We start from the raw sequence: 23,225 nt of genomic DNA, 5'->3' as shown, positions 1-23,225 counted from the left end.
GATTCTTCCAGCCTGGCATTTCTCATGATGTACTCTGCATATAGGTTAAATAAGCAGGGTGACAGTATACAGCCTTGTCGTACACCTTTCCCTATTTTGAACCAATCGGTTGTTCCATGACCGGTTCTAACTGTTGCTTCTTGGCCCGCATACAGATTTCTCAGGAGACAGGTAAGATGGTCTGGTATTCCCATCTCTTTAAGAATTTGCCACAGTTTGTTGTGATCCACACAATCAAAGGCTTTTGCATAGTCAATGAAGCAGAAGTAGATATTTTTCTGGAACTCTCGTGCTTTCTCCATGATCCAGCGAATGTTGGCGATTTGATCTCTAGTTCCTCTGCCTCTTCGAAACCCAGCTTGTACATCCGGTAGTTCTCGGTTCATGTATTGCTGAAGCCTAGCTTGTAGGATTTTGAGCATAACCTTGCTAGCATGTGAAATGAGTGCAATTGTGCGATAGTTTGAGCATTCTTTGGCGTTGCCCTTCTTTGGAATTGGAACGTAAACTGACCTTTTCCAATCCCGTGGCCACTGTTGCGTTTTCCAAACTTGCTGGCATATTGAGTGCAGCACTTTAACACCATCATCTTTTAGTATTTTAAATAACTCAGCTGGAATACTGTCATCTCCACTAGCTTTGTTGTTAGCAATGCTTCCTAAGGCCCACTTGACTTCACTCTCTAGGATGTCTGGCTCAAGGTCAGTGATCACACCAGCGTGGACATCAGGGACATTAAGATCTTTCTTGTATAGTTCTTCTGTGTATTCTTGCCACCTCTTCTTAATCTCTTCTGCTTCTGTTAGGTCCCTGCCTTTTTTGTCCTTTATCATGCCCATCTTTGCACTAAACGTTCCTTTCATATCTCCAATTTTCTTGTAGAGATCTCTGGTCTTCCCCATTCTATTGTTTTCCTCGATTTCTTTGCATTGTTCATTTAAGAAGGCCTTCTTATCTCTCCTGGCTATTCTCTGGAAATCTGCATTCAGTTGCTTATATCTTTCCCTTTCACCCTTGCTTTTTGCATTCCTTCTTTCCACAGCTATTTGTAAAGCCTCATCAGACAGCCATTTTGCTTTCTTGCATTTCTTTTTCTTTGGGATGGTTTTAGTTGCTGCCTCCTGTACAATGTTACGGACCTCCGTCCATAGTTCTTCAGGCACTCTGTCTACCAAATCTAATCCTCTAAATCTATTCATCACCTTCACTGTGTACTCACAAGGAATATGATCTAAGTCATACCTGAGTGGTCTAGTGGTTTTCCCTACATTCTTCAATTTAAGCCTAAATTTTGCAGTAAGAAGCTCATGATCTGAGCCACAGTCAGCTCCTGGTCTTGTTTTTGCTGTCTGTATAGAGCTTCTCCATCTTTGGCTGCAAAGTATATAATCAATCTGGTTTCGGTATTGACCATCTGGTGATGTCCATGTGTAGAGTCGTCTCTTGTGTTGTTGGAAAAGAGTGTTTGCTATGACTAGCTTGTTCTCTTGACAGAACTCTATTAGCCTTTGCCCTGCTTCATTTTGTACTCCAAGGCCAAACTTGCCTGTTATTCCGATTACTCCTTGACTTCCTACTTTAGCATTCCAATCCCCTATGATGAAAAGGACATCTTTTTGGTGCTAGTTCTAGAAGGTGTTGTAGGTCTTCATAGAAGCGGTCAACTTCAGCTTCTTCAGCATCAGTGGTTGGGGCATAGACTTGGATGACTGTGATATTGAATGGTTTGCCTTGGATACGCACTGAGATCATTCTATCGTTTTTGAGGTTGTACCCCATTACTGCCTTTCCCACTCTCTTATTCACTATGAGTGCAACTCCATTTCTTCTAAGGGTTTCTTGCCCACAGTAGTAGATATAATGGTCACCCGAATTAAATTCACCCATTCCCGTCCATTTCAGTTCGCTGATTCCCAAGATGTCGACGTTCAATCTTGTCATCTCATGTTTGACCACATCCAGCTTGCCTTGGTTCATAGATCTTACATTCCAGGTACCTATACAATATTGTTCTTTACAGCATCGGACCTTCTTTTCGCTTCCAGATACATCCACAGCTGAACGTCCTTTCGGCTTTGGCCCAGCCGCTTCACTCTTTCTGGAGCTACTTGGAAATGCCCTCCGCTCTTCCCCAGTAGCATATTGGACACCTTCCGACCTGAGGGGCTCATCTTCCGGCGTCATATCTTTTAGCCTTTTAACATTGTCCATGGGGTTTTCTTGGCAAGGATACTGGAGTGGGTTGCCATTTCCTTCTCCAGTGGACCACATTTTGTCAGAACTCTATGTCATGACCTGTCCGTCTTGGGTGGCCCTGCACGGTATAGCTCATGGCTTCACTGAGTTACGCAAGCCCCTTCGCCACGACAAGGCAGTGATCCATGAAGGGGGTCTCTGTGTTACTGATTCCTATCTTTTCTAACAACTTTCTGAAATCCTTGTTAGGTTGCTTCCTGAGATCTTTATCTTTCTTGGCTTTGGCTTCTTTTTTGGAAATTTCTCTTCCTGATAATTTCCACAATTTATTCTGACATCCCATTTGCTTTCTTCTGTTCCTTGGTCTTTGGCAGTCTCTTTTTATATATATACAGTATCTTTAACAAGTTCTTTGAATTAACTCCATAGGTCCTCTGGTTTCCTATCAATGAGGTGGTTTAGGACTTCCAAGCAGTTTCTGATGTTCTCCTTGAAAATGGAGATATATTCTCAAGATATCATGGCAAATGGTTGGCTTTATTTTTCCTCTTTAGCTTGACTTGAAAACTGCACATGAGCAGTTATGATCTGTTTACTATCAACCCCTAGCTATGTCTTTATTGTTATAATTGAACTCTTCCACCTCCTTGTGCCAATAATATAGTCAATTTGACTTTTGTGTACTTCATCTGATGCTATGCACGTATATATGCATTGTTTTGATTGTTTGAAGATTGTGATGATCCAGAGAAATTCAGAGAAGTAACTGGATTGAAAGAAACTGATGAACCATTATACCACTTCATTTCTATTTCCTAAACAATACAGTCCAATTATATTTCCCTTCTTACTGTTAACAGTTTTGATATTCTAGTCTCCAACCACAGGTAACATATCCAATTTCTGTCAGGACCGAAGTTGACCACAAAACATGTCAATCACCTCTTCTGCATCAGAGGTTGGATCATAAACCTGGATAACTGTCATTTTAAAATGTTGTCCATGAAGTCTAATGGACATTATTCAGTTCCTTGACTGCATTGTACCCAAGTACTGTCCTTGCTGTATCTTTCCCAGTTATGAAGGCAACTCTGCTTCTTCTTTGTCCTGAATAGTAAACAGTATGATCTTCTGACTGAAAACATGCAATTCAAGTCTGTAACTGTCTTTGCAACTTTGGAATTTCTTTCACTACATGGCAACATTGCAACTAGACATCTAGAACTGTTTAGGCTAGCTGCCTCATAAGGACTATAAGTACAGCTCTTCCTCCATACCATGTTGACTGCTATCTGACCTGAAGGGCCCATCATCTGGCATTATATTGTTAGTCACTTTATCTGGTCTATCCAAATGGTTTTCAACTGCATTCTCTTACATAGTATGAAACGATGCCTTTGTCATTGTCACTAAATGATAATTTACCTTCAACATCTTATATTGCTGTTGCCTGGTGTAGGTACCTCCTTGTTTAACTGGGGAGCTGAGATGACATTCATAGGTTGGTTGACTGTAGTAGAAGTACATAATCTTGTATAGTCCCAGGATTCTTCACCTATTCCTTCCAGAAACATTGCAGTCCCCCACCCCACCACCACAATAAGGCAGCAGAACAGGACTTGAGGTGGGGAGAGAGTCAGGATCTAAAATTCAACCTTCACCCAAGTTCATGGCATTTTAGCAGTTTTCTAGATATTTTTATAGTTGTTTATTATTCTGTTATTAATAAGTTAAAATTAATATCCTTGCTTATCCAATTTTATGGTCTAATAAAAGTCTGTACTGTCTGTAAGAAGAGTTGACTCCTAAAACACTGTGGGGGAATAAAGCAGGGGAGGATCAAGAAGCTTTACAAGCTCTTTTAATCCCTGGCTATTGACCATGCTGGTTGGGACAGACACTCATAACACAAAGCTTCAAGACGGCAGAAAGTTGCTTGCTCTCCTCTGTTTGATTTACATCTTTTTTGTTTAATTCACAACCAGGCTGACATAAGTGTCTCTCCCATTTTGAAAATGCATTGGCATCGGGAACGAAATTAGAGGTGACTTGAAAAAGTGAGTGGTAGGAACATTCCCATGACTGGAAGGAGATATAGCTTTGGAAGCAGCTCTTATGAAATGCTGATTCTTTGCAATATTTCTGTCCCTGAGTAGGTTTCCTAATTCTCCGCTTTTCTGCTTTTGGTAATTACAAAAGAAAGCCCTCTAGAAGTGACTGTTGGTGATGATGCCTGCTAGACTCCTATGGAGAGCTGTCATGGTTTTTACAGAAATATTTTTACACAGAATAAATATTTTTATAGTTGTTTATTATTCTGTTATTAATAAAAGTTAAAATTAATATCCTTGCTTATCCAATTTTATGGTCTAATAAAAGTCTGTACTGTCTGTAAGAAGAGTTGACTCCTACAACACTGTGGGGGAATAAAGCAGGGGGAGGAGCAAGAAGCCTTGCAAGAGCATATCTGGATCAACAGAAGGTTAAGGGCGGTGTGGGTGGTTGCTACAGTGATATATAAAGTTGTCTGCAACATCTAACCAGAGGAAGAGGCAAAGTTGTTCAGAGGAGAAACAGCACAGCCCAGGAGTTAGTAGGACTAAGTGTCCCCAGTGAGAATGCCCCCTCAGTCAGGAGCCAGTGCAGGGAAGCCAGAAGTTGAGGCAGGGGTCACCCCGCTTTTCACCTGGGAGGAGGTGGGGCTCCGCACAGGCAATGGAAACTTCAAGGAAGAGAGATGGCTGGTCATCGACCGAAAGGTTTATGATATCAGCCAGTTCTATTTGCGGCATCCAGGAGGGCCTCGTCTCGTCAGACACTATTCTGGACAAGATGCCACGGTGAGTCCTTGCTGGGGGGAAAGAGACTTCAGAATGCCCTGACGGCTGCCACAAAGCACTTGCTTTGCATGCACACCCTTCTGGTTGAGGTCCTGTCTTCCCTGGCCATTCTCCAAGGTTCTCAGCTAGCAGAATGAGGGGAAAAGAATCCCTCTTGCCTGAAGCCTAGGGAATTCCTGACATTACAGAGTAGTAATTTTGGGTTGGACAGCCCAGTGGTATGACATAATGTAGGGAAGCTCCAGGTGGTGGTTGTGTCACTTGGCAATTTTGTAGGACTGAGTGACAAAATCTGACCAAAATTCAGAAGTGGCATTGGGAAGGGGATGGGGCAGGGACATGGCAGCTGATCGCCAGAGAAGCAGGTTGCTGTGATTTGCAGCCTCCTTTTCAGTTTCGGGTAAATGTCTGGCTGCAGTTCAGTTGCTTAAACCTGATTGACTTCTAGGAAATGTGAACAGCTCCCCGTTTGCCAAAATGCAGCTTAGATCTGAAGGTCTGCTCTGAGGTGTTTGTGCAAAAGTATAGACACAGCTTGCATATCGCCTAAGCTAAATTCAGCCTGGCAAACTTTCTCAGCCTAAATATGTGAGTAATATTGGTAGCAAAGGTGTGTGTGCTCAATCAAGTATTGTGGGCTTTTAGCACTTTTTAGTAAATTGAGTGGGGTCTGAATTCCAAGTAAGTTTAGGATCTGTAGCCTCTATTGTATGTTTCATAATACAATGGTTTATAGACCCAGAATATATTTAGAATAAATATTTTGATTCAATGTTTAAATGAAGTTGATTATGACTATTTTATACACACACACATGTATACATTATTATTGCTTCAGTATATAAATAAATAAATATAAACTAAATAAAAAATTCCCAAGGCAGAGATGGACTTTTTTACTTACCTGTTATAACATGCACACACAAGCATCAGTAGCTGAGGCTCACAGACATCTACTGTGTTCTTGCATATCTATCAGGGCTTTCAATCTTGGAAGCATCTGCAGCAGGTGGAAAAGGATCACACTTTCTGGAAACATGCAACACTAAAACCTCTAGACATGTCTGAGAAATACCTAATATCCTAACTGCCCTCAGATTAACCCCTAACAGAAGGGTCTCTTTATATTAAACCATCTCTTATGGGACATCCAGGTATTAGTGCCATACTTGTCAGCAGACCACCATTGATATTCTCGTGACATTCTACCTTGACATTAATCATAATGTTTGTGGTTTTATGAAAGGGAGAATTATACTGAATGGAGAATCCATACACGATCACTCTATGAACAAGAAAACCTTCTTCAAAGGAGGTCAGCAACATTTAATTGCCTATAAGAACATCAGAATGATGCAATTTCCTTGTGAGATGGGCAGTGTCTAAATTTGAAATATAAATGAATGAATGAATGAATGAATGAATGAATGAATGAATGAATGTGAATTAAAGAAATCACATCAAAGCAATAGGAGTTTATATGCTACAACTGGAGAATTGAGCTCTAGCTCACTTCATCAGATGCACAGAGTGGCTAAATTGATACAGGATTTATGTGCATGGAATGTGGCAGTAGGGAAGAAAGGAAAGTGGGAAAGGAAAGGGGAAACTGGGGAATTATGCAGATGAAGGTTCCTTGGGAAACAAGTTAGACAGTTATAATGGGTCAAAGCCCCACTGTCTTTGTGAAGGCCTTCTGAGATAGCCTGAAACCTCTTGATGTACGTAGGTTCAGCTGTCTCACACTTTGTTCTGCTGGTGAAGGTTCTTTGATTCCAACTCCTGCTTTGAGATCTATAATGGAATGTTCTGGAAGGCTGAAATGCTCTACTGTTGCCTTATCCTTCTTTTGAGTTCCGATGTCAAACTTGTATCCATTAACTCTTTTGTGTGAAGTCTGCTCTGTTTGTCTCACATAGAATCCAGGTGGGCATTGCTGGCAGATGATGGTCTATATCACAACAGAAGAAGAACATGTGAAGGAACCTCTAACTTTATCATGTTACTGTGGGTGGTGAGGGTGTTGCTGATGTAAATGTAGGAGCAAAGTAGACATCTGGGGCTGTTGTAGGATCTGGTTCCCATTAGCATCATTGTTCTGTTGTTTCTTGTAGCTTAAGAGGAGTTGTTTCAGAATTCATTGAATAAGTACAGTATGCAACTATGGGCCTGCCACCAAATATCTAAAAAAGCTCTGTGTCTTTGTCCAGGATGGACTGTAGCTTATTTGTTGCACTTGAGCGGCTTGTGTTGTGAGCTGTAAATAACAGCCGGTGGTCCTCTGTGGTTCTGTTTTTGTAGATCTGTATTTCAATCGGTCCTCTCTGGGAATCAGTCTGACTCTATTGTTCTCACTGGGTGGGGAGTTTAGCCTCCTGAATGCCTGGTTTAAGTCCATCAGTTGAGCATCTCTGTCTAGTGGGTCAAAAGAAATTCAGATAACATAAGGCCTGGGGGTAGACCGTGGATTTGATGGTATATTCCGGATGGAAGCTGGAAGCAGGTAGGTATGCTTGATGATCTACAGGTTTCCTGTATGGTAGGAAGCTGTGCTGTGTTGTCATCAGTTATTATCTTGATAGTTTGAAGTCCATGTTTGTGAACGATGTTGTGTATAGTGCCTCAGCATCCATAGTAGATAAAATGGTGTTGTCAGTCCAGTTGCCAATGAATTTCAAATTTCTTAGGAAGTATGTGGTGTCTCTTATATAGGTGGGAACACTGATAGCATAAGGTCCCTGAAACATAAAAATCCAGGTGTAATGTTTCCAGTGCTTGAAACAACAGGACAGGATTGTCTGTTTTATGTGTTTGGGATAGAAGGTAGCAGATTCTTGGTCAGGGCTCCTGTGGTGACTGTATATTAATTCATCTTGTATGTCCTTAGGAAATTCTTTGATGTGATTGCATAATTCTTTCTGATATCTTGGGGTGGGATCTGAGGATAGAAGTTGATATAATGCAATTTTGGAGAGTTGCCTTTTAGTTTCATGAACATAATTAACCTCATTCATAATGACATCTGCCCCTCCTTTGTTAGCTTGTTTAATTACAAAATCATTGTTGTTTTTAAGGCCTTAGATGGGATCTTGTTCTTCCCTTCTGAGAGTACTGTGCGCAGGGCATTTTTTTTACTGATGACTGTGGTTTATTGGTGAAAGCACTCAATGTAGAAATCCAGCTCAGTGTTGATCTGGGGATGTCTATGTGAATGTGCTGGTTTGTTTGTTTAAAGCATTAGTTCTCAACAGGGGCGGTACCGTCCCCTGGGGGGCGGTGGGAGGATGCTGAGGGGCGGTGAACTTGTTTTGGGTGATAGGGGGGTGGTGGGCATGTTTTGGGTGGTAGAGGGGCAATGAGCATGTTTTGGCATTCGAACTTAATTTTAAAACTCCTCCCAAAAATTATTAAATTGATTATCCGGTTTACACCATTTGTACCAGCGATAAAACGAACTTACGCGACGGCTGCCCTCATGCACTTCTAAGAATGGTGAGACGAATTTGTATTCTAGGTAGGATGACCTTGAAGAACTCGACACTACGATTCTTCTCCAATCCCAACCAGCACAGCGCATGCGTCAGCTGTTTTCCCGTGCGATTAATCTCAGCGCGTGCGTTGAGCGTCCTTTCAATATGAATGTTTGATTTGACCTGTGTTTCTTGAGTTGCTTTTCGTTCACTTCATTTCTGTTTTTTCCCCTCAGTTTCGATTTACTTTCATTGTTTATTTGGCCAGTCGGCTAGGTAAGTGCGCTTATTAGTTCTTTATCGTGGTCGTGAATTATTAATTTTGAGAAATAGTTATCTTTCCCTCATCATATTTTGCGGCCGCCAACGATGTCGGTTAATAAAAAGAAGTGTCGTCAATACAGTTCCACGTACTTGAAGTTCGGATTTGTTCCTTCGCCCTCGAACTCGCAACTACCCATGTGTTTACTTTGTAACAAAGTGTTATCTAATGAGGCAATGAAACCGTCTCGTTTGCAGGAGCATCTGCAAAAAATTCATCCTGACAAACAAAATAAAGATTTGTCGTTTTTCACGAATATCAGGGACAAGTTTCTGAAGGCACCGTCTGTCTCAGGCTTACTAGCATCCTCATCAAAAAAATGTGACGATGGTTCGATAGCCTCTTATAATATATCAAAATTCATTGCTGAATCGGGGAAAGCTCATACCATCGGCGAAGAGTTGATACTGCCGGCTGTCAAGGAAGTTTTAGAAACGGTTTTACACCATCTAGCCGCATCCAATGTTATAAAAAAATGTCCCATTAAGCAATGATACAGTGCGACGATGAATTGATGAGATGGCTGAAGATGTTGAAGCTTCCTTATGCAAACTTTTGATACCCACCAAATTTTCTCTTCAGGTTGATGAATCAACCTTGCCAAGTACTAATGAGGCTTTACTGTTAGCGTACATCCGGTTTGTGAAGGAAAGAAAAATTATTCAAGAGATGCTTTTTGCAAGAAGCTTGATTGCAGATACTAAAGGTGAATCTATTTTTAATACTGTCAAAGATTATTTTAAAGAGAAAAATATTCCTCTTGCGAACATTATGTCTGTTGCTACCGATGGAGCTCCTGCAATGGTGGGTTGTCATTGTGGGTTCATCGCCCTTTTGAAGAAAGAGGTACCAGGTATTTTAGCTGTTCACTGTGTGATTCATAGACAGCATTTAGTTGCAAAAAACCTCAGCGACCGTTTGTATCAGTCATTACAGTATGTCATCTCTGCTGTGAACAAAATTCGCAGTAATGCTTTCAACGATCGATCATTCAGGCAGCTGTGTAAGGACAACGATGAAGAATTCAATCGCTTGCTTCTACACACCGAAGTTCGCTGGCTTTCCAAAGGCGCCTGCCTCAGTAGGTTCTGGAATCTTTTCGACTCTGTACTTGAGTTCCTTGAAGAGAAAGATGTAGCTCTGAGAGACAGATTGCTACAATTTAAGATTGATGTTGCTTACATGGCCGATTTATTCGCAAAATTCAATGGAATTAATTTGCAGCTTCAAGGCAAAGAGCTCAATTTGATCACAACAAAATCTGTTATTTCTGCCTTCCTAAAAAACTCACTTTGTGGAAGCAGAATTTTGGTCGCAACGAGTTCAGCCAGTTTCCAATCTTGTCGGATCTGCATAAGAGCAGTGAAATCCCCTTCGATGAAACACAAGTTTACTGTCAACACCTTGAGTCTTTGCACAAGGACTTTTCTGAGCGTTTTGAGGATATTTTGTCCCTGGAAGTCCCTCAATGGGTCATGAACCCTTTTATGAATATTGAGACAGCAGAGGTTCAGATTCAGGAGGAATTGGCCGAACTTTCAACTAATGAAACTTTGAAAGCCAGCTTCCAGAATGGTGATCGTCTCACAGAATTTTGGCTTCAAAGTAACATCAATTGCCTCTACCCAGGACTGTGGACTATCATCAAAAAATGTTTAATTGCCTTCCCTTCCTCCTACCTTGTCGAGCGAGGATTCAGTGCTGTGACTGATCTAATTACAAAAAAGAGAAGTCGACTCCAAATCGTGGAAAGAGGGGACTTGCGCCTTCATCTCTCTAGCAATATTGAACCGAACGTTCAGAAACTGGCTCTGAACCATCAAGCACAACCATCCCACTGACATAATCAAGCATGTTTCATTGATATTACTCTTTTAGCGCATTTTTTGCTGTTTTTTTTAATTATCTAATTAAGAATAAAAAAATTTTAAACATTAAAAAAGCATTTGCAAAAAAAATTAAAAAAATAAAATTAAAAATTAAAAAAATTAAAAAACGAGCATCAAAAAAATAAATAAACGTATTTACAGCATTTTGAAATAAACGTATTTACATAAAAGAGCATTTAAGCATTTTTTTTGCATTAGTCATTTTAATTTTAATAAAAGGAATGCAATTACCTTCCAGGGGAAAAGTATCGAGTTAAATCGAACAAATTTGGTGTTTAAAAATTATTTAAAATTTTTGCTTTTTATAATTCAATAACTCCCCCCCTCCCTCCCCATACCCTAAATTACAGGATTTTCACAAAGGGTGGCGTTGAAAAATTTTCCGCTCCTTAGGGGGGCGGCAGCTTCAAAAAGGTTGAGAATCACTGGTTTAAAGCATTTAGGGTTTGTTGAGATCTGTAGTTGTGTGTTCTACCAGCATTTGTTGGATTGATGATGGCTGTATGTCTGTATCCTGTTTCTTGTCTTGAAAGTATTCCTTAAGTCTCAAGCAGTGAAAAAATATCTCAAGATCCTGACAGAATTGTATCATTTGTGTAGGTTTAGTGGGACAAAAGGATGAACCTGATAAAAAAATGCACTGCACTGTTTGGCTGAATGATTGGATAAGTTCACAATATTGTGGAGAGTCTCTGGACTCCTCCCACTCTGTAAGCGGATCTTTGTAGAGCTTGGATAATTTGTTTTCTTTCTTTCTTTCTTTCTTTCTTTCTTTCTTTCTTTCTTTCTTTCTTTCTTTCTTTCTTTCTTCAAGAATATGAGTTCTGTAGTGCAGGTTTGTTGTCTTGTCTTGGTGAAATCCTGATGTTGTTGGAGTTCCAGGTTATTGATGGCATTGGTAGAACAGGTACAACCTGTGGAATCAAAACGCAGGACTCAAAGGCAAAATAATCAAGGCTTCACTGCAGGTTTATTAGACAGTACGTACTGGAGGGGGACCCCACCAAAGGTTAGTGGGAGACTCTCCCCTGTAGGCAAAATGGATGCCCTGATATTTATACAGTTCTACAAGAAGGGGAAGGGAAAAGAACACATAGGTATACATATTTATATAAAGATGCTGGCATACCTAAATGAGCAATACTTCTCAAGTTCCTTTCTGTCCCTGTTCTTGGCTGCTATCTACAAGGACGGAACAACTACTATCTGTAAGGAAAGCAATAGTGTCAGAGGGGAAGAAACAAATTGTTTAAGGTGCCACCTGCCAGGAAGAAGGCATCCTCCCTTACGTTGCCATGGGGATGTTTGTGATAAGGGGTTTACCATTAGCCTAGTTCATGTCAGCTTCAAGGGTGCTGCACATTCCTTTATGTTTCAATTTTATTAAGGTAATCCCATTCATCTGAGGCCTCTAAAAACTTGCTTCTTTTACCCAAAGATTCACCCAAAGATATATTTTCCTCATTTTCCTCACAAACCATTCCAGCACCCTTGACTCACAAGGGCAGGCACACTCTTCATAGGGAGACCTAATAGATCAACCTTCCAGCAAAGCCAGGGAAAGATCATTTGGACAAACCTGAATGAAGGATCTGTAATAGTCCAAGTTGGACTGCTTCAGTCCTTAGTGATCAAGAATCTTGCTGACCAAGATTAAGTCTCCAGAGCTGAATTCAGTCCCCAGAGCATCGTCAGTGTCTAGATTAAACTTATTTTGTCATTCGACATCCCGAACACCCTCTTTAAGAAGAAGCCAGATTGATCATCGCCCATTCAATTTTAAGCATTTCCTTGATGCTTAATAGATGCCTCCAATTTTTATATATATACATTATGTAAGAAGATGGATTTAAGAGTAAGATGTAATCACCAGGGGAACCTTTCCAACTATATTAAGGCTTTCAGAGATGTGAAGCAAGTTTAGCCTCTCTGCTTTTTAAAATTTATATAAATTCACTAGTAAAAACACTTTACTCTATGGACATTCATGCCTCAAAATTAACAGAAGAATTCCAATTCTTGTGTATGCAGATGATAAAAGTAATATTTTCACAGACAAAAATTGGTATGAGGTGACTTCTGAAAACCTTGCCACGCTTTTAACAACTGTTAATTGTGAAAAAAACAAACAAAAATAGTGTTTTCTAGTAGCATGCAAAGGGACAAATGGTCAGTTAACAATCATACCATCAAACACATTAACCAGTATAAGTATCTAGTGATTAGTTTCTAGTATCTAGTGATTAGTTTCTAGTATCTAGTGATTAGTTTCTAGTATCTAGTGATTATTTTTCAAAGCAATAGGAAATTAAAAGCTCAAATTACTTATTCCACCTTGAAGGTACAGAGAAGCACCACAGCTTTTTTTTTTTTTTAACAGATATCAGGAAGGAAATTTGATTAAGCTATTTCAGGCCAAACATATACTTAAAATGATATAAGGAATATAATTATGTCCACAATGTTGTTGTTGGTTAAATATAAAGGCAACTGACAATTAGTTTACCAGCATATAGGTTTTCAACTGAATACTTAAGTCAATTGAAATATGAGGATGTCATTAAATGTATTTACATACCCATAAATATATATGACTTGACAGCGTGTTTGGCGTAGTGGTTAAGGCATCATGTTAGAAACCTGGAAGCTGTGAGTTCTAGTCCCATCTTAGGCGCAAAGCCAACTTGGTGGCCTTGGGCCAGTCACTCTATCTCAGCACTAGGAAGGAGGCAATGGCAAGCCACTTCCAAAAACCTTGCAGAGAAAACTGCAGAGACTGTTGACTCAAACGCACACCCACACACATATCTATGATTTAGAATTAGGGTTATATATTTATGGCTGCTTATTGTATTATTTTATTTTTATTTCATTTTATGTACTGGTCACTGACCAGCAGGAGGGGGAATTATTTCACCTCCCCTTGACCTCCACTCTTTCCGGGTTCTTGGTTGGCTCTGCTGGCATAACTAGTTCACTTCGCCTCATGGTGCTTTTGGTTGTGTGATTCCTTCTCCACCTGCAGCCTCCGATTCTCTTCTCAGCCAGGTTAGCCCTGCTTCTGCATGTTCTAAATCTCCTCCTCCTCCTCCTCCTCCTCCTCCTCCTCCTCCTCCTCCTCCTCCTCCTCCTCCTCCTTTTTGGAGCAGAGGGGGAAAATGCAGTTTCTTTCAGAAGAAAGAGCATAAGTCTGCCATAGTTCCTCCATAGGAAAGGAGGGGAAAAAAGTCATTTTCCTTTATCATGTTTTCTTCTTGCTTTCATACTCCCACTTTCTCCATTTTTGCTCCTGACAGACAGCCATGTAGTTTCATTCCTTTTTCTTTTTTCCTCCTCTTCCTTCTTTCTCACAGTCAGCCTTGAACTCCTTTGTTCTTTCCTTCCAGCCTTCAGGCCTGAGAGCTCCAGAGGCAGCTGCATTGCCAAGCTTTGTTTCTCAGACACAAATGCTAGACATGCCTCTGTTCTTCTTTTTAAGGGAAAGAAATAACCCTTAAGGGTTTCCTTGATCCTGGATCCCCTAGAAAAGAACAGTAATCGCAGCCCTAGAAAGCAGTTCCTGTAGGAGCCTCTTCATCCGGCAGTTTCATATAGAATACCAAACCAGAGTGGGTCTACTTTTAGGCTGCACTCCCTTGACGTACCCCGTTCTGTCTCCCCATCTCCCTGGCTCTCATTTGGAGAAACCATCTTTTCTCCTGTTATGTTGGAACTGGAGATTTTGTGCTTATTTCTCAACTCCTGGAATAAGACCAATCCTTTCTAGCTGTGATGCCTGAAGGATAGCAGGGCAGCCCTTTACACCCAGGTGGTTTTTCACAATAGCTGTAACCATGGTTGTGCACTGCAGGGGAGAGGCTCTGTATGAAGCAGGGGAGAGGCAAATGGCTCAGGGGGGCCCAGCGGATGGAAAGTAGATAAGGAAAGGGTTTGATGAGCCCAACTTATGAAACAGCTGGGCAGGGTTTTTTCATAATCAGAAGGGTTAAGATTAGGTTTGCCCATAAGGTGCCCTACCCCCTGCTCTAATATTGCTAGACTGTAGCAGATGCTGAGCAAGATCTTTGCGGTGACCATTCTCAGAGGCGGGTGAACCCAGACAAAGCCAGTAGAGAACCAGACCACCCCAAGGCCCCAGCACGGCAGGGGAGGAAGTCTCCTGCCTTGCTCCTCCTTCAGATGAACGAAAATAATTGTCATGGAGCTGGGTTCCTCCAGAGCCTCAGTGTCTGTGGAGAGGCCCTCAGGGGGTTTCATCTTTTCACAGAAGCGCACCAAGCCACCCAGCCCAGAGTTGTTTTAAGACGGGCAGCTATTCAAATGTTGTAAATAAATAGACAGATAAATAAATGGCCATAACTACCACATCAGCCCTGTAGTCTTCTCCTTTTTACACCTCCTTTTGTTTCTGAATTTCTCAGGATGCTTTTGAAGCTTTCCACAAGGATAAGGGGCTGGTAAAGAAATATTTGAACCCACTGTTAATTGGAGAGCTGGCACCGGATCAACCTAGCTGTGAGCCTACCAAAAACGTGAGTATTTCCCAGCTCTACCTTTAGAACACAGGATGGGTACACATGTATCTGTGTCTGTGTCTGAGAGAGAGAGAGAGAGATGAAGAGAGAACCGAATCCATTCACATGTAGACAAAATCCTCTATTACAGATAGAGCATGGAGTAGACAGAACATGGCTAGGAATCCACATGTAGTTGCACTGATAGTTCCCGTAGTGACTTGTATCTAATGCTACTGTTTGCAGTACTAATTTCTGCCTTCCAGGGCAACAAGCACCAACAAGCCTTTTGGCTTCTCCTCAGTTAAACAACTGAAATGAAGAAAACTCTCCCAAAAGTTTATATTTGCATATCAAAGAAAATGTGCTTAAAATGTGTGCAAACTCCAGTTCTGGGACTGAACACCAACTCATAGGATGAGCATGTGCTGGGGTTTTTGGAGGGGAAACAAATAAATATTAGCCCTGTATGATCTGTTAGCCTTTAGTTTTGCAGCTGATAAGAATGGATGTATCTAGATAGATCTGAAAATGTGCCCGTTCGTGCAAATCAAAGTCAAAGCACATCAGGGCAATGATGACCTGAGCTGCAGGATTCTTTCGTAGAGCCACAACCTCCATTGTTTTAGACATGCAAGACCTATTATTTCTTTTAATTGTTTACTTAATTTATATTTTACTTGCCTAATCAAGCTGAAACCACAAGGAAATTTCAATCTAAAAATAATTTTAGAAGCATATGTATATGTTTGTGTGTTAAATATAGTTCTGCATGCTTGCTTAAGAATAAAGTAGAATCGATCTTGTTACACTTTCACAAGTCAAAGCATAGTCTGAGGATGTATAGCCTTCAAGAATGACTGGTTTGGTATAAGAATAGATGTTTATTACACAGTATAAATATAAGCTGGAAACTTCCCTTGGCGTGTTGTCTCTTCATGATGATGCAGGAAGCCTCATTGTCACTGCCCTTGTGATCTCATGGAAAGGTGAAAATGCAGTACTGATTGAACAAGGTCTGCTAACCAGTTGCTGGGCGCTCTCTTAACTTGTCACCGTTCCTCACAGGAAAGGCTGGTACAGGATTTTCATGAACTACGCTCGAAAGTGAAGAAGATGGGACTCTTGAAGTCCAGTTTTGCCTTTTTTACCTTCATGTTCCTGCATGCTTTCCTGCTAGACGTTACATCCTGGCTCACTATCTGGTACTTTGGAAAATCTTGGGTGCCTTTCCTTATTGGCGCAGCATTTTTCACCATTGCACAGGTAATGTACTATTATCACTATTGAGTACAACAGGATGTGAAATTATTCTTAAGTATTCCAAAACTAATAGTTAAGTCAATACTTCTTAAGATATTCTTGGTAAGCAATCAGTGTGTTGGTAATGCAATTTCAACCTTTTTGTACATATGAACACGGGAAATTATTTGATCCCAAATCAGACCTGGCTGGTTTGCTCGTTCTTCTAGCTCAGTTAGAAATGAAATGTTACATTCAGACGAGCAGAGGCCTGCTATATTCTGCCCATTCTTTAGGATGGAAAGTCTTTTATACCCAGAAAGGGGGGGGGGGGGGAGGAGAAAGAGAGAGAGAAAGAGAAAGGCATACATGAATATTAGTCAAATATAAGGAGATGGAGAGTCCCAAGTTTGGAGAACTCATTTGGGCGTTTGGGAGCAAGACTTCTCTCAATTCTGATTTTAAAAGAACAGAACATTTCCAGAGAATTAGATTATATTTACAGGCCAAAGCTTCTAGTGTTTGATGCGTTGAGGGACAGATGTGGGCCTGCATACACAGAACCCTTGAGAAAAATGCCTGAGGAAGACTTTGCACACAAATTGACAGTTCCTTTAGAAACAGTCCCTTGTAGCAATGAAAACCTCTTTTAGATGAATTGATATTCTGTGTCAGCACTTGGAACAAAGATTGAGTATATAAGGGATCCTACCCTCAGGTCCTTGTCTCCTCCTCCTCTTCCTCCTCCTCCTCCTCTCCCTCACAAGATTTTACCCATGTTTTTATTTTCCACTACCACTATACTGTCACAACTGTATGTCTCTCGGGGCCCACAAATCTAAGTCCTAAAATAGTAAAAATATAAAACCACATCATAGCGTTCATTAAAAAGGACAAAATTAAGCTAGCCTAAGGGTGTCCCCCCCCCCCAAGAGAATGTACAAGCCAGACAGACTTAATTGGAATGAATCCCTGTGCCCATATCCTGTAAGGGTTTTTAGGCTAAAACCGGCATCTTGAATTGTCCTCAGAAAACCTGGAAGCCAGAGGAAGCCATCTTACACCGTCAGCTTGCAGGGAGGTGAGATGCACTTTGTGGATGGTTGAAGGGCAGCCTCAGGTAGAGTGCGTGGCAGTCATCCAATGTAGAGGTTGCTGTTGCTGGACCTCCCTCTCCAAAAAGGTCACCAATGATGCACCAGATGCAAATGGGCTCACTGCCAAGTCCAGTCTGCCTCTTCATTAATGGTAGGGACGGCCTTCATTCCTTCACCTCCAACACTAACTTTTCTCTCCCAACCACAGTAGCAATGCGGGAAGTTGCCAGTTTCCAGTGATTCACTTATCCCACTTGTCTAACTTTCTTACATCTCTGTTGACTTTTTCTCCATCCTCGTATACAAAATCTGAATCTTCTCCAGGTGTATGACTCTCTCCCCAGATGCTCTCACAGTTTCTCCATCCACCAGTCCACTTCTTGCCTCTAATGTTCTCCTTCACCTGACTTATCTTTCCTCCTTCCTTCTCCTCCTCCACCTCCGTCTTCTTTCCACACACTTTTCTGCTCATATTCTTTCTCTCATCCTCTCATCCTTCCACAATGGACCCTGAGCCTCAGTCAGAATCCAATTGTTCCTCAGTCTACCCAACTCCTACTCTTTCCATCTCTGACCATGGAGACCAGAATCAACTGCAGTTCCCATTGCCCACTCATTTGAAACAAAGAGGGGGAATCTCAATGTTAGCAGAGTTTGTGGGCAGAAATCTGCTTGAGCCACCATGGGGAGGGCTGGCAAGTAGAATTCCCTCCTGTGTATGTACACCATATATGTATATGTACACCATACTTAAACATTACGATGCGGCATTGGGAGGTCCTTTTCTATAAATTCGTCCTGCCTCACTGCTGTAGCTTTTAAAGGCTAACAATAATGTAGTGGGGCCAGTTATCCCAACATTTATCATAAATGCAGGCCTTACTCTCTTGGAAATGATCATGTTCCTGCAAAAAATTTGAGGAACTCAGCTTGTTCCTATGGCTGGTGGCCTGAAAGCTTTACAGCAGCCCTGTGGGAATTCACGTGAATGTTGCTCCCAACCTGCTCCCATTATTTTTAAAATTTTCATTTAATTGAGTAGTTGTCTTTGAAGTGTAATGCAAAGCATTCAACAGACAAGTTTTTAAATTATCCATGTTTCTGCAAGACGTGTCCTTATTGGGAGTTATAACAGTGTTCTTTCCTAGCCTTTTGGGAACCAGTAATGTTTAGGATGAAGATGCCTACATTTCTGTTTAACTTTCTTTGCTAATGTTCCAAAGAAGAAGATCATATCCACTTGGTGTTGCTTCTTACCTTCCAGATCCAATATGGTTTCCTTCAGCATGATCTTGGGCATATTTCAGTCTTTCAGAAGCCAAAATGGAACAAACTGGCTCACACTTTTGTGATGGGAATCCTAAAGGTAAGAGTCACTCTCTGGGGGAGATGGGCAGCATATAAATTTAATCATAAATAAAATAAATAAATAAATAAATAAATAAATAAATAAATAAATAAATAAAAAATTAAAGATAAGAATCTAAAAGTGAGACTGGGTTTTCTCAAATCAACTTTTTTTTTTTTTTAATCTGCGCTCAGTCGTTACCGACCCTGCAGTGACTGCTTTGGTCGAGTCCTTTGCAGTTTTCAAGGCAAGGTGTTTCGGAAGTGGTTTGCCAGAGCCTCCTTCCTAGAGCAGAGCCCAGCTGGCAAGAGCAGGAGGCGGGGTTTCCGTTGCTTCGCGCCTTTTTTCGGGCGAGCGCGGCTTCCTTGCTACCGGCAACTGCTCCTGACTCCTTTTGCAAGGCGCCTCCAGCATTTTTCCTCCCACCGGAGTGAGAGTACCCATTTATCTACTCATGTGAGTTTTCAAACTGTTGGGTTGACAGGAACTGGGGAGGAAACAGGAGCTCACCCTGTTAACGCGAAGGCTGGACTCGAACCGCTGAAGCGTCGACCATTTCTGGCCATCAACTTTCAGCGTCTGGGAGTCGTCCCGAGTTGTTGGGAGTCAGGCAGCATATAAGTTTAAATTATTGCTGTTGGTCACACAGTCAATGGCGATGGTGTTCAAGTGGTGCTCCAGATGTTTTGGGAGTGCACCCAAGGGGCCTGTTACTATTGGTATTATCTTTGCTTTCTATGGCCACAGTCATTCTACTTCTATTTGCAGGTCTTTGTATTTTGTGATTTTCTCCAGTTCTTTCTCTTCTCTTTTGCTGTCTCCAGGTATTGACTGCAATGTCCATAATCCAGACTTTTTTGTCTCTCTTATCAACCATTTGGGTGTTGTGTGGCAGGTGCTTGTCCGTTTGAATTCTAAAGTCCCAGAGCACTTTAGCTTCTTCATTTTCTATTACTCTGTTTTGTGATTCCAACAGTTCTTGCTTGCAGGCAAATGGTATTTCCTGCAGATATTCCAATGCACCATTGTTGCTACCTTGTCATGCCGTTGTTTGTAGTCAGTCTGTGCGATCTTCTTGCAGCAGCTAACTAGGTGGTCCACTGTTCTTCAGCTTTTTTGCAGAGGCGGCATTTGCTGTCTGTTGCTGTCTTCTCAATTCTGGCTTTGCATGCATTTGTTCTTAAGGCTTGGTCTTACGCAGCCAGAATTAGCCCCTCTGTCTCTTTCTTCAGCTTTCCTGCTCTTAGCCATACCAGGCCTTCTTGTTATCTGCTTTGCCTGCTCGTTTTTTTGTGTACTGGCCATGTAATGCTTTGCCTTGCCATGTCTCTTTTCTATTCTTCATTTGGTCTTTCTTATAGGCCAGTTTGGTTTCTTCGGTATTCAGTAAGCCTTAATGCTGTACTAGCTTCAGTGTATCTTCTTCACTGTGCTTCAGATATTCTTCCAGTGCCCCTTTTTTCTTCTTCAACTGTCTGGTGTATTTGTAACGTTTCACACCCACCTATGCTCCTTGCTGCTACTTTGTCATGCCATTGGTTGTGGTGGTGGTGGTGGTGATTTTCTACATCTGGCAATGTCTGCATTGTGTTCCCGGAAAGAAAGATAAGCTATAAATGTAATACGTATATAAAAGCTTAACTTTTACATTTTGGAGATGATTTGGAGACAGAAGGATGATTTCTGAGATTTGAATAATGAGGATGATAAATACAGCACAATTTAAAATTTATATAGTAGTCTTTCAGCACTAGCTTCAGTTACTTAATCTAATGTATCTTTGCAACTGTGCTAATTTACTCTCCTTTAGATACACACATACACACACAGAGAGAATATGTATGTGTATATATATATATACACACACACACACAGACACTAATTTTCCCCAGAGATAAAATTACCTTTCCAGACAGTAGGCCCAAAAGATCAGGAGGTGTAAGAAGTATAGTATATGCTATTTCTATGAAAAACTCAGATTAAACAGTATAACTACAGGAATGAGCTGCTTGAGTTAGCTACAGGAATTAGCAGCAACACTGCGGAGTGACATAATTTTGTTAGCTTCCAATGTAAATTCATCATCTGTAATGAGAAAAGAATCAGGCCTTTTTAGGGACCACCTTCCTCAATATTTCTAACGTAACAGTTTCACACTGGAATCATTAACTGAAGATGTTGAATAACTGTGACCTTTGTCCCATGAGCCTAATGCCCTTGAAAACCGAAAGGATGGCTCTAAGGTTTCCCCATTTGCTCAGTTACTTTTGTATTTCTATCCTTTTCTATGGTGTTAGTGATGGGGGGGAAGGGGGCAGGCAGGAGAAACCAGCTAGATCAGGAATAACTACATGGTAATTGCCCTTCCAAAGAACAAAGGAAGACTGGCATGTATGTATCTATGTATGTATATAAGTATGTATGTATTTCAACATTTTCTATGCAGGGCGGGGTAATGAACTGGTGGCTTGATATGCATAACCAGCATCATGCCAAACCCAACTGTTTCCGGAAGGATCCTGATCTCAATATGCACCCACTTCTCTTCAGCTTAGGGAAGCCCCTCTCTGTGGAGGTGAGTAAAGGGAAGGTCTTGGAGTGGCTAAAAGAATGTAAAGGATATAGAAATGCCTACCTTTAATTAGAGAGCATCTGGCAATTCACCTCCAGTTTCATTCAATTTTACATGTTCAGTCATGAGCACATACAGCCCTGTTTCAACATTGCTCTATGGTCTAAAGAAATCGGTAATGTTGATTTTGTCCCAGATTTCCAACGTTTTCTCCTTAAATGTGCCTTGTATGTGCATTTTGATCTCAGAATTGCTCAATAATATTCAAAGGATTATAAATTCCTGGGCATCTTCCAATCAGAGACGGGTAGCCAATGGCTTGTGGGCTGCATGCCGAGCCTGGTTCCCCTTGTACTTTTCTTTTGGTTCCCCAACCCCCAGTTTCCACCACTGAGGTTCAGCAGCACAGGGCAATACAGGTGCTCTGACATTTGCTACAGATTTTCACTAGGAGACCAGTGAAAAAATTCTTCCTAAACCTGCCCGGTCTGAAACTACTCTGCTAAATACAAAAAAACTTGAAAAAACTTGGCTAGTCTGATTTGTGTAGTATGATGATGTCATTAGCAACTCCTACGAGCTTCCAGCAAGACAAAAACATTACTGCAAATATTACTGCACTCTTCATCTTCTAGACATAGTAAAGTTGCCTATGCCCAGTATCCACTTTTCTCCACATGGGATCAGTTAGGTCACTTCATATTTAAGGTCACAGAAAACAAATTATTTAGGAATGTATTCATTTATATGATTTATTGAGCCGCCCATCTCACAGCAGTGACTTCCACGATGCCAAAAACACTGCAAATAAGCACTCTTCACCCTCCAGGAATAATACAGTTGCTTGTCCTATTTCCACTTTTGTCCAGATGGGATGGATCAGGTCACTTTATATGTAAAGTGATCACTGAAAAATCCTGCCCTTAATGAGCAAAACCATAGTTTTTTACAGTTCTTGAGCTGAACTGTGAAGAAGAGAGGTTATTAGGTCTATCCTGAAGAGTGGTTTATTTGGCCCTGCACTAAACTGCTGCTTCTGTTGCAGCTTGGCAAGAAGAAAAAGAAATACATGCCTTACCAGCACCAGCACAAATATTTTGCCTGTGAGTACCTCTGCCGTTTTGCGCCAGACAGTTAATTCAACTGTAAAACACCAACATCAATTCTTCCATCAACCTTGCAGATCTCATGGTGAGCCTGCAAGGTGGTGGTGTGAGGTTAAGTGATTGTTGTTCTCCTGCTAGCTTGGGGCTTTTCCTGTTCTCCTGTTTTTTCTTTTTCTTTTTGTTTGATATTTCTTGAATGGTTATATGGTTTAAAGCTATGCTTGTAAATTGCCCAGAATCATGCTTTGTGAGATGGATAGCTATATAAATTTGCTCAATCAACCAATCAATCAATCAATCAATCAAAGCTAAGCCAAAAGATGGCTTAGGAGAATATCTGGGATCAAAGGCGAAACTGCTTTGATAGAAAATATATTCAGTTTTCCCTAGCTGGGTTACTCCAGATGTGTGACCATAACTCCCATTTGAAAGCTGGAGGTCTAATCCAGCATATATGAAACATGGCACGTTAGGGATTTTTGAGTGGATGGTCAGTAGAGAAGAGAGGATTCTGTAGCAATAATTAATTAGCCAACAGGAAATGGGAGAGGAAGGAGACCTCTCCCAGAAATACTCTGTAATTTTGAGTGATTCTCTACATATTTGTGTTCTTGCTTTCATTTTTTTCC

The 23,225-nt window shown here is 41.1% G+C and overlaps 1 protein-coding gene across 1 annotated transcript; it reads left to right on the top strand.

Moving 5' to 3' along the window:
* Positions 1-4,814: 4,814 nt before the first annotated feature.
* Positions 4,815-22,593, top strand: LOC148213683 (acyl-CoA (8-3)-desaturase-like; the record flags this gene model as incomplete). Its single annotated transcript, XM_088131082.1, has 6 exons — positions 4,815-5,036; positions 15,139-15,249; positions 16,300-16,497; positions 18,835-18,936; positions 21,365-21,493; positions 22,536-22,593. Coding segments are annotated over exons 1-6 (820 nt in total), but the record flags the coding sequence as incomplete, so codon positions are not given.
* Between the last annotated feature and the right edge of the window lie 632 nt (positions 22,594-23,225).

This window comes from Python bivittatus, unplaced genomic scaffold, assembly GCF_059951505.1.
Source record: "Python bivittatus isolate LINGU-HERP-01145 unplaced genomic scaffold, Pbiv_v1 ctg000900_np1212, whole genome shotgun sequence".
In the NCBI taxonomy this organism is placed as follows: Eukaryota; Metazoa; Chordata; class Lepidosauria; order Squamata; family Pythonidae; genus Python; species Python bivittatus.
This window is presented reverse-complemented; position numbering and strand designations above follow the sequence as displayed.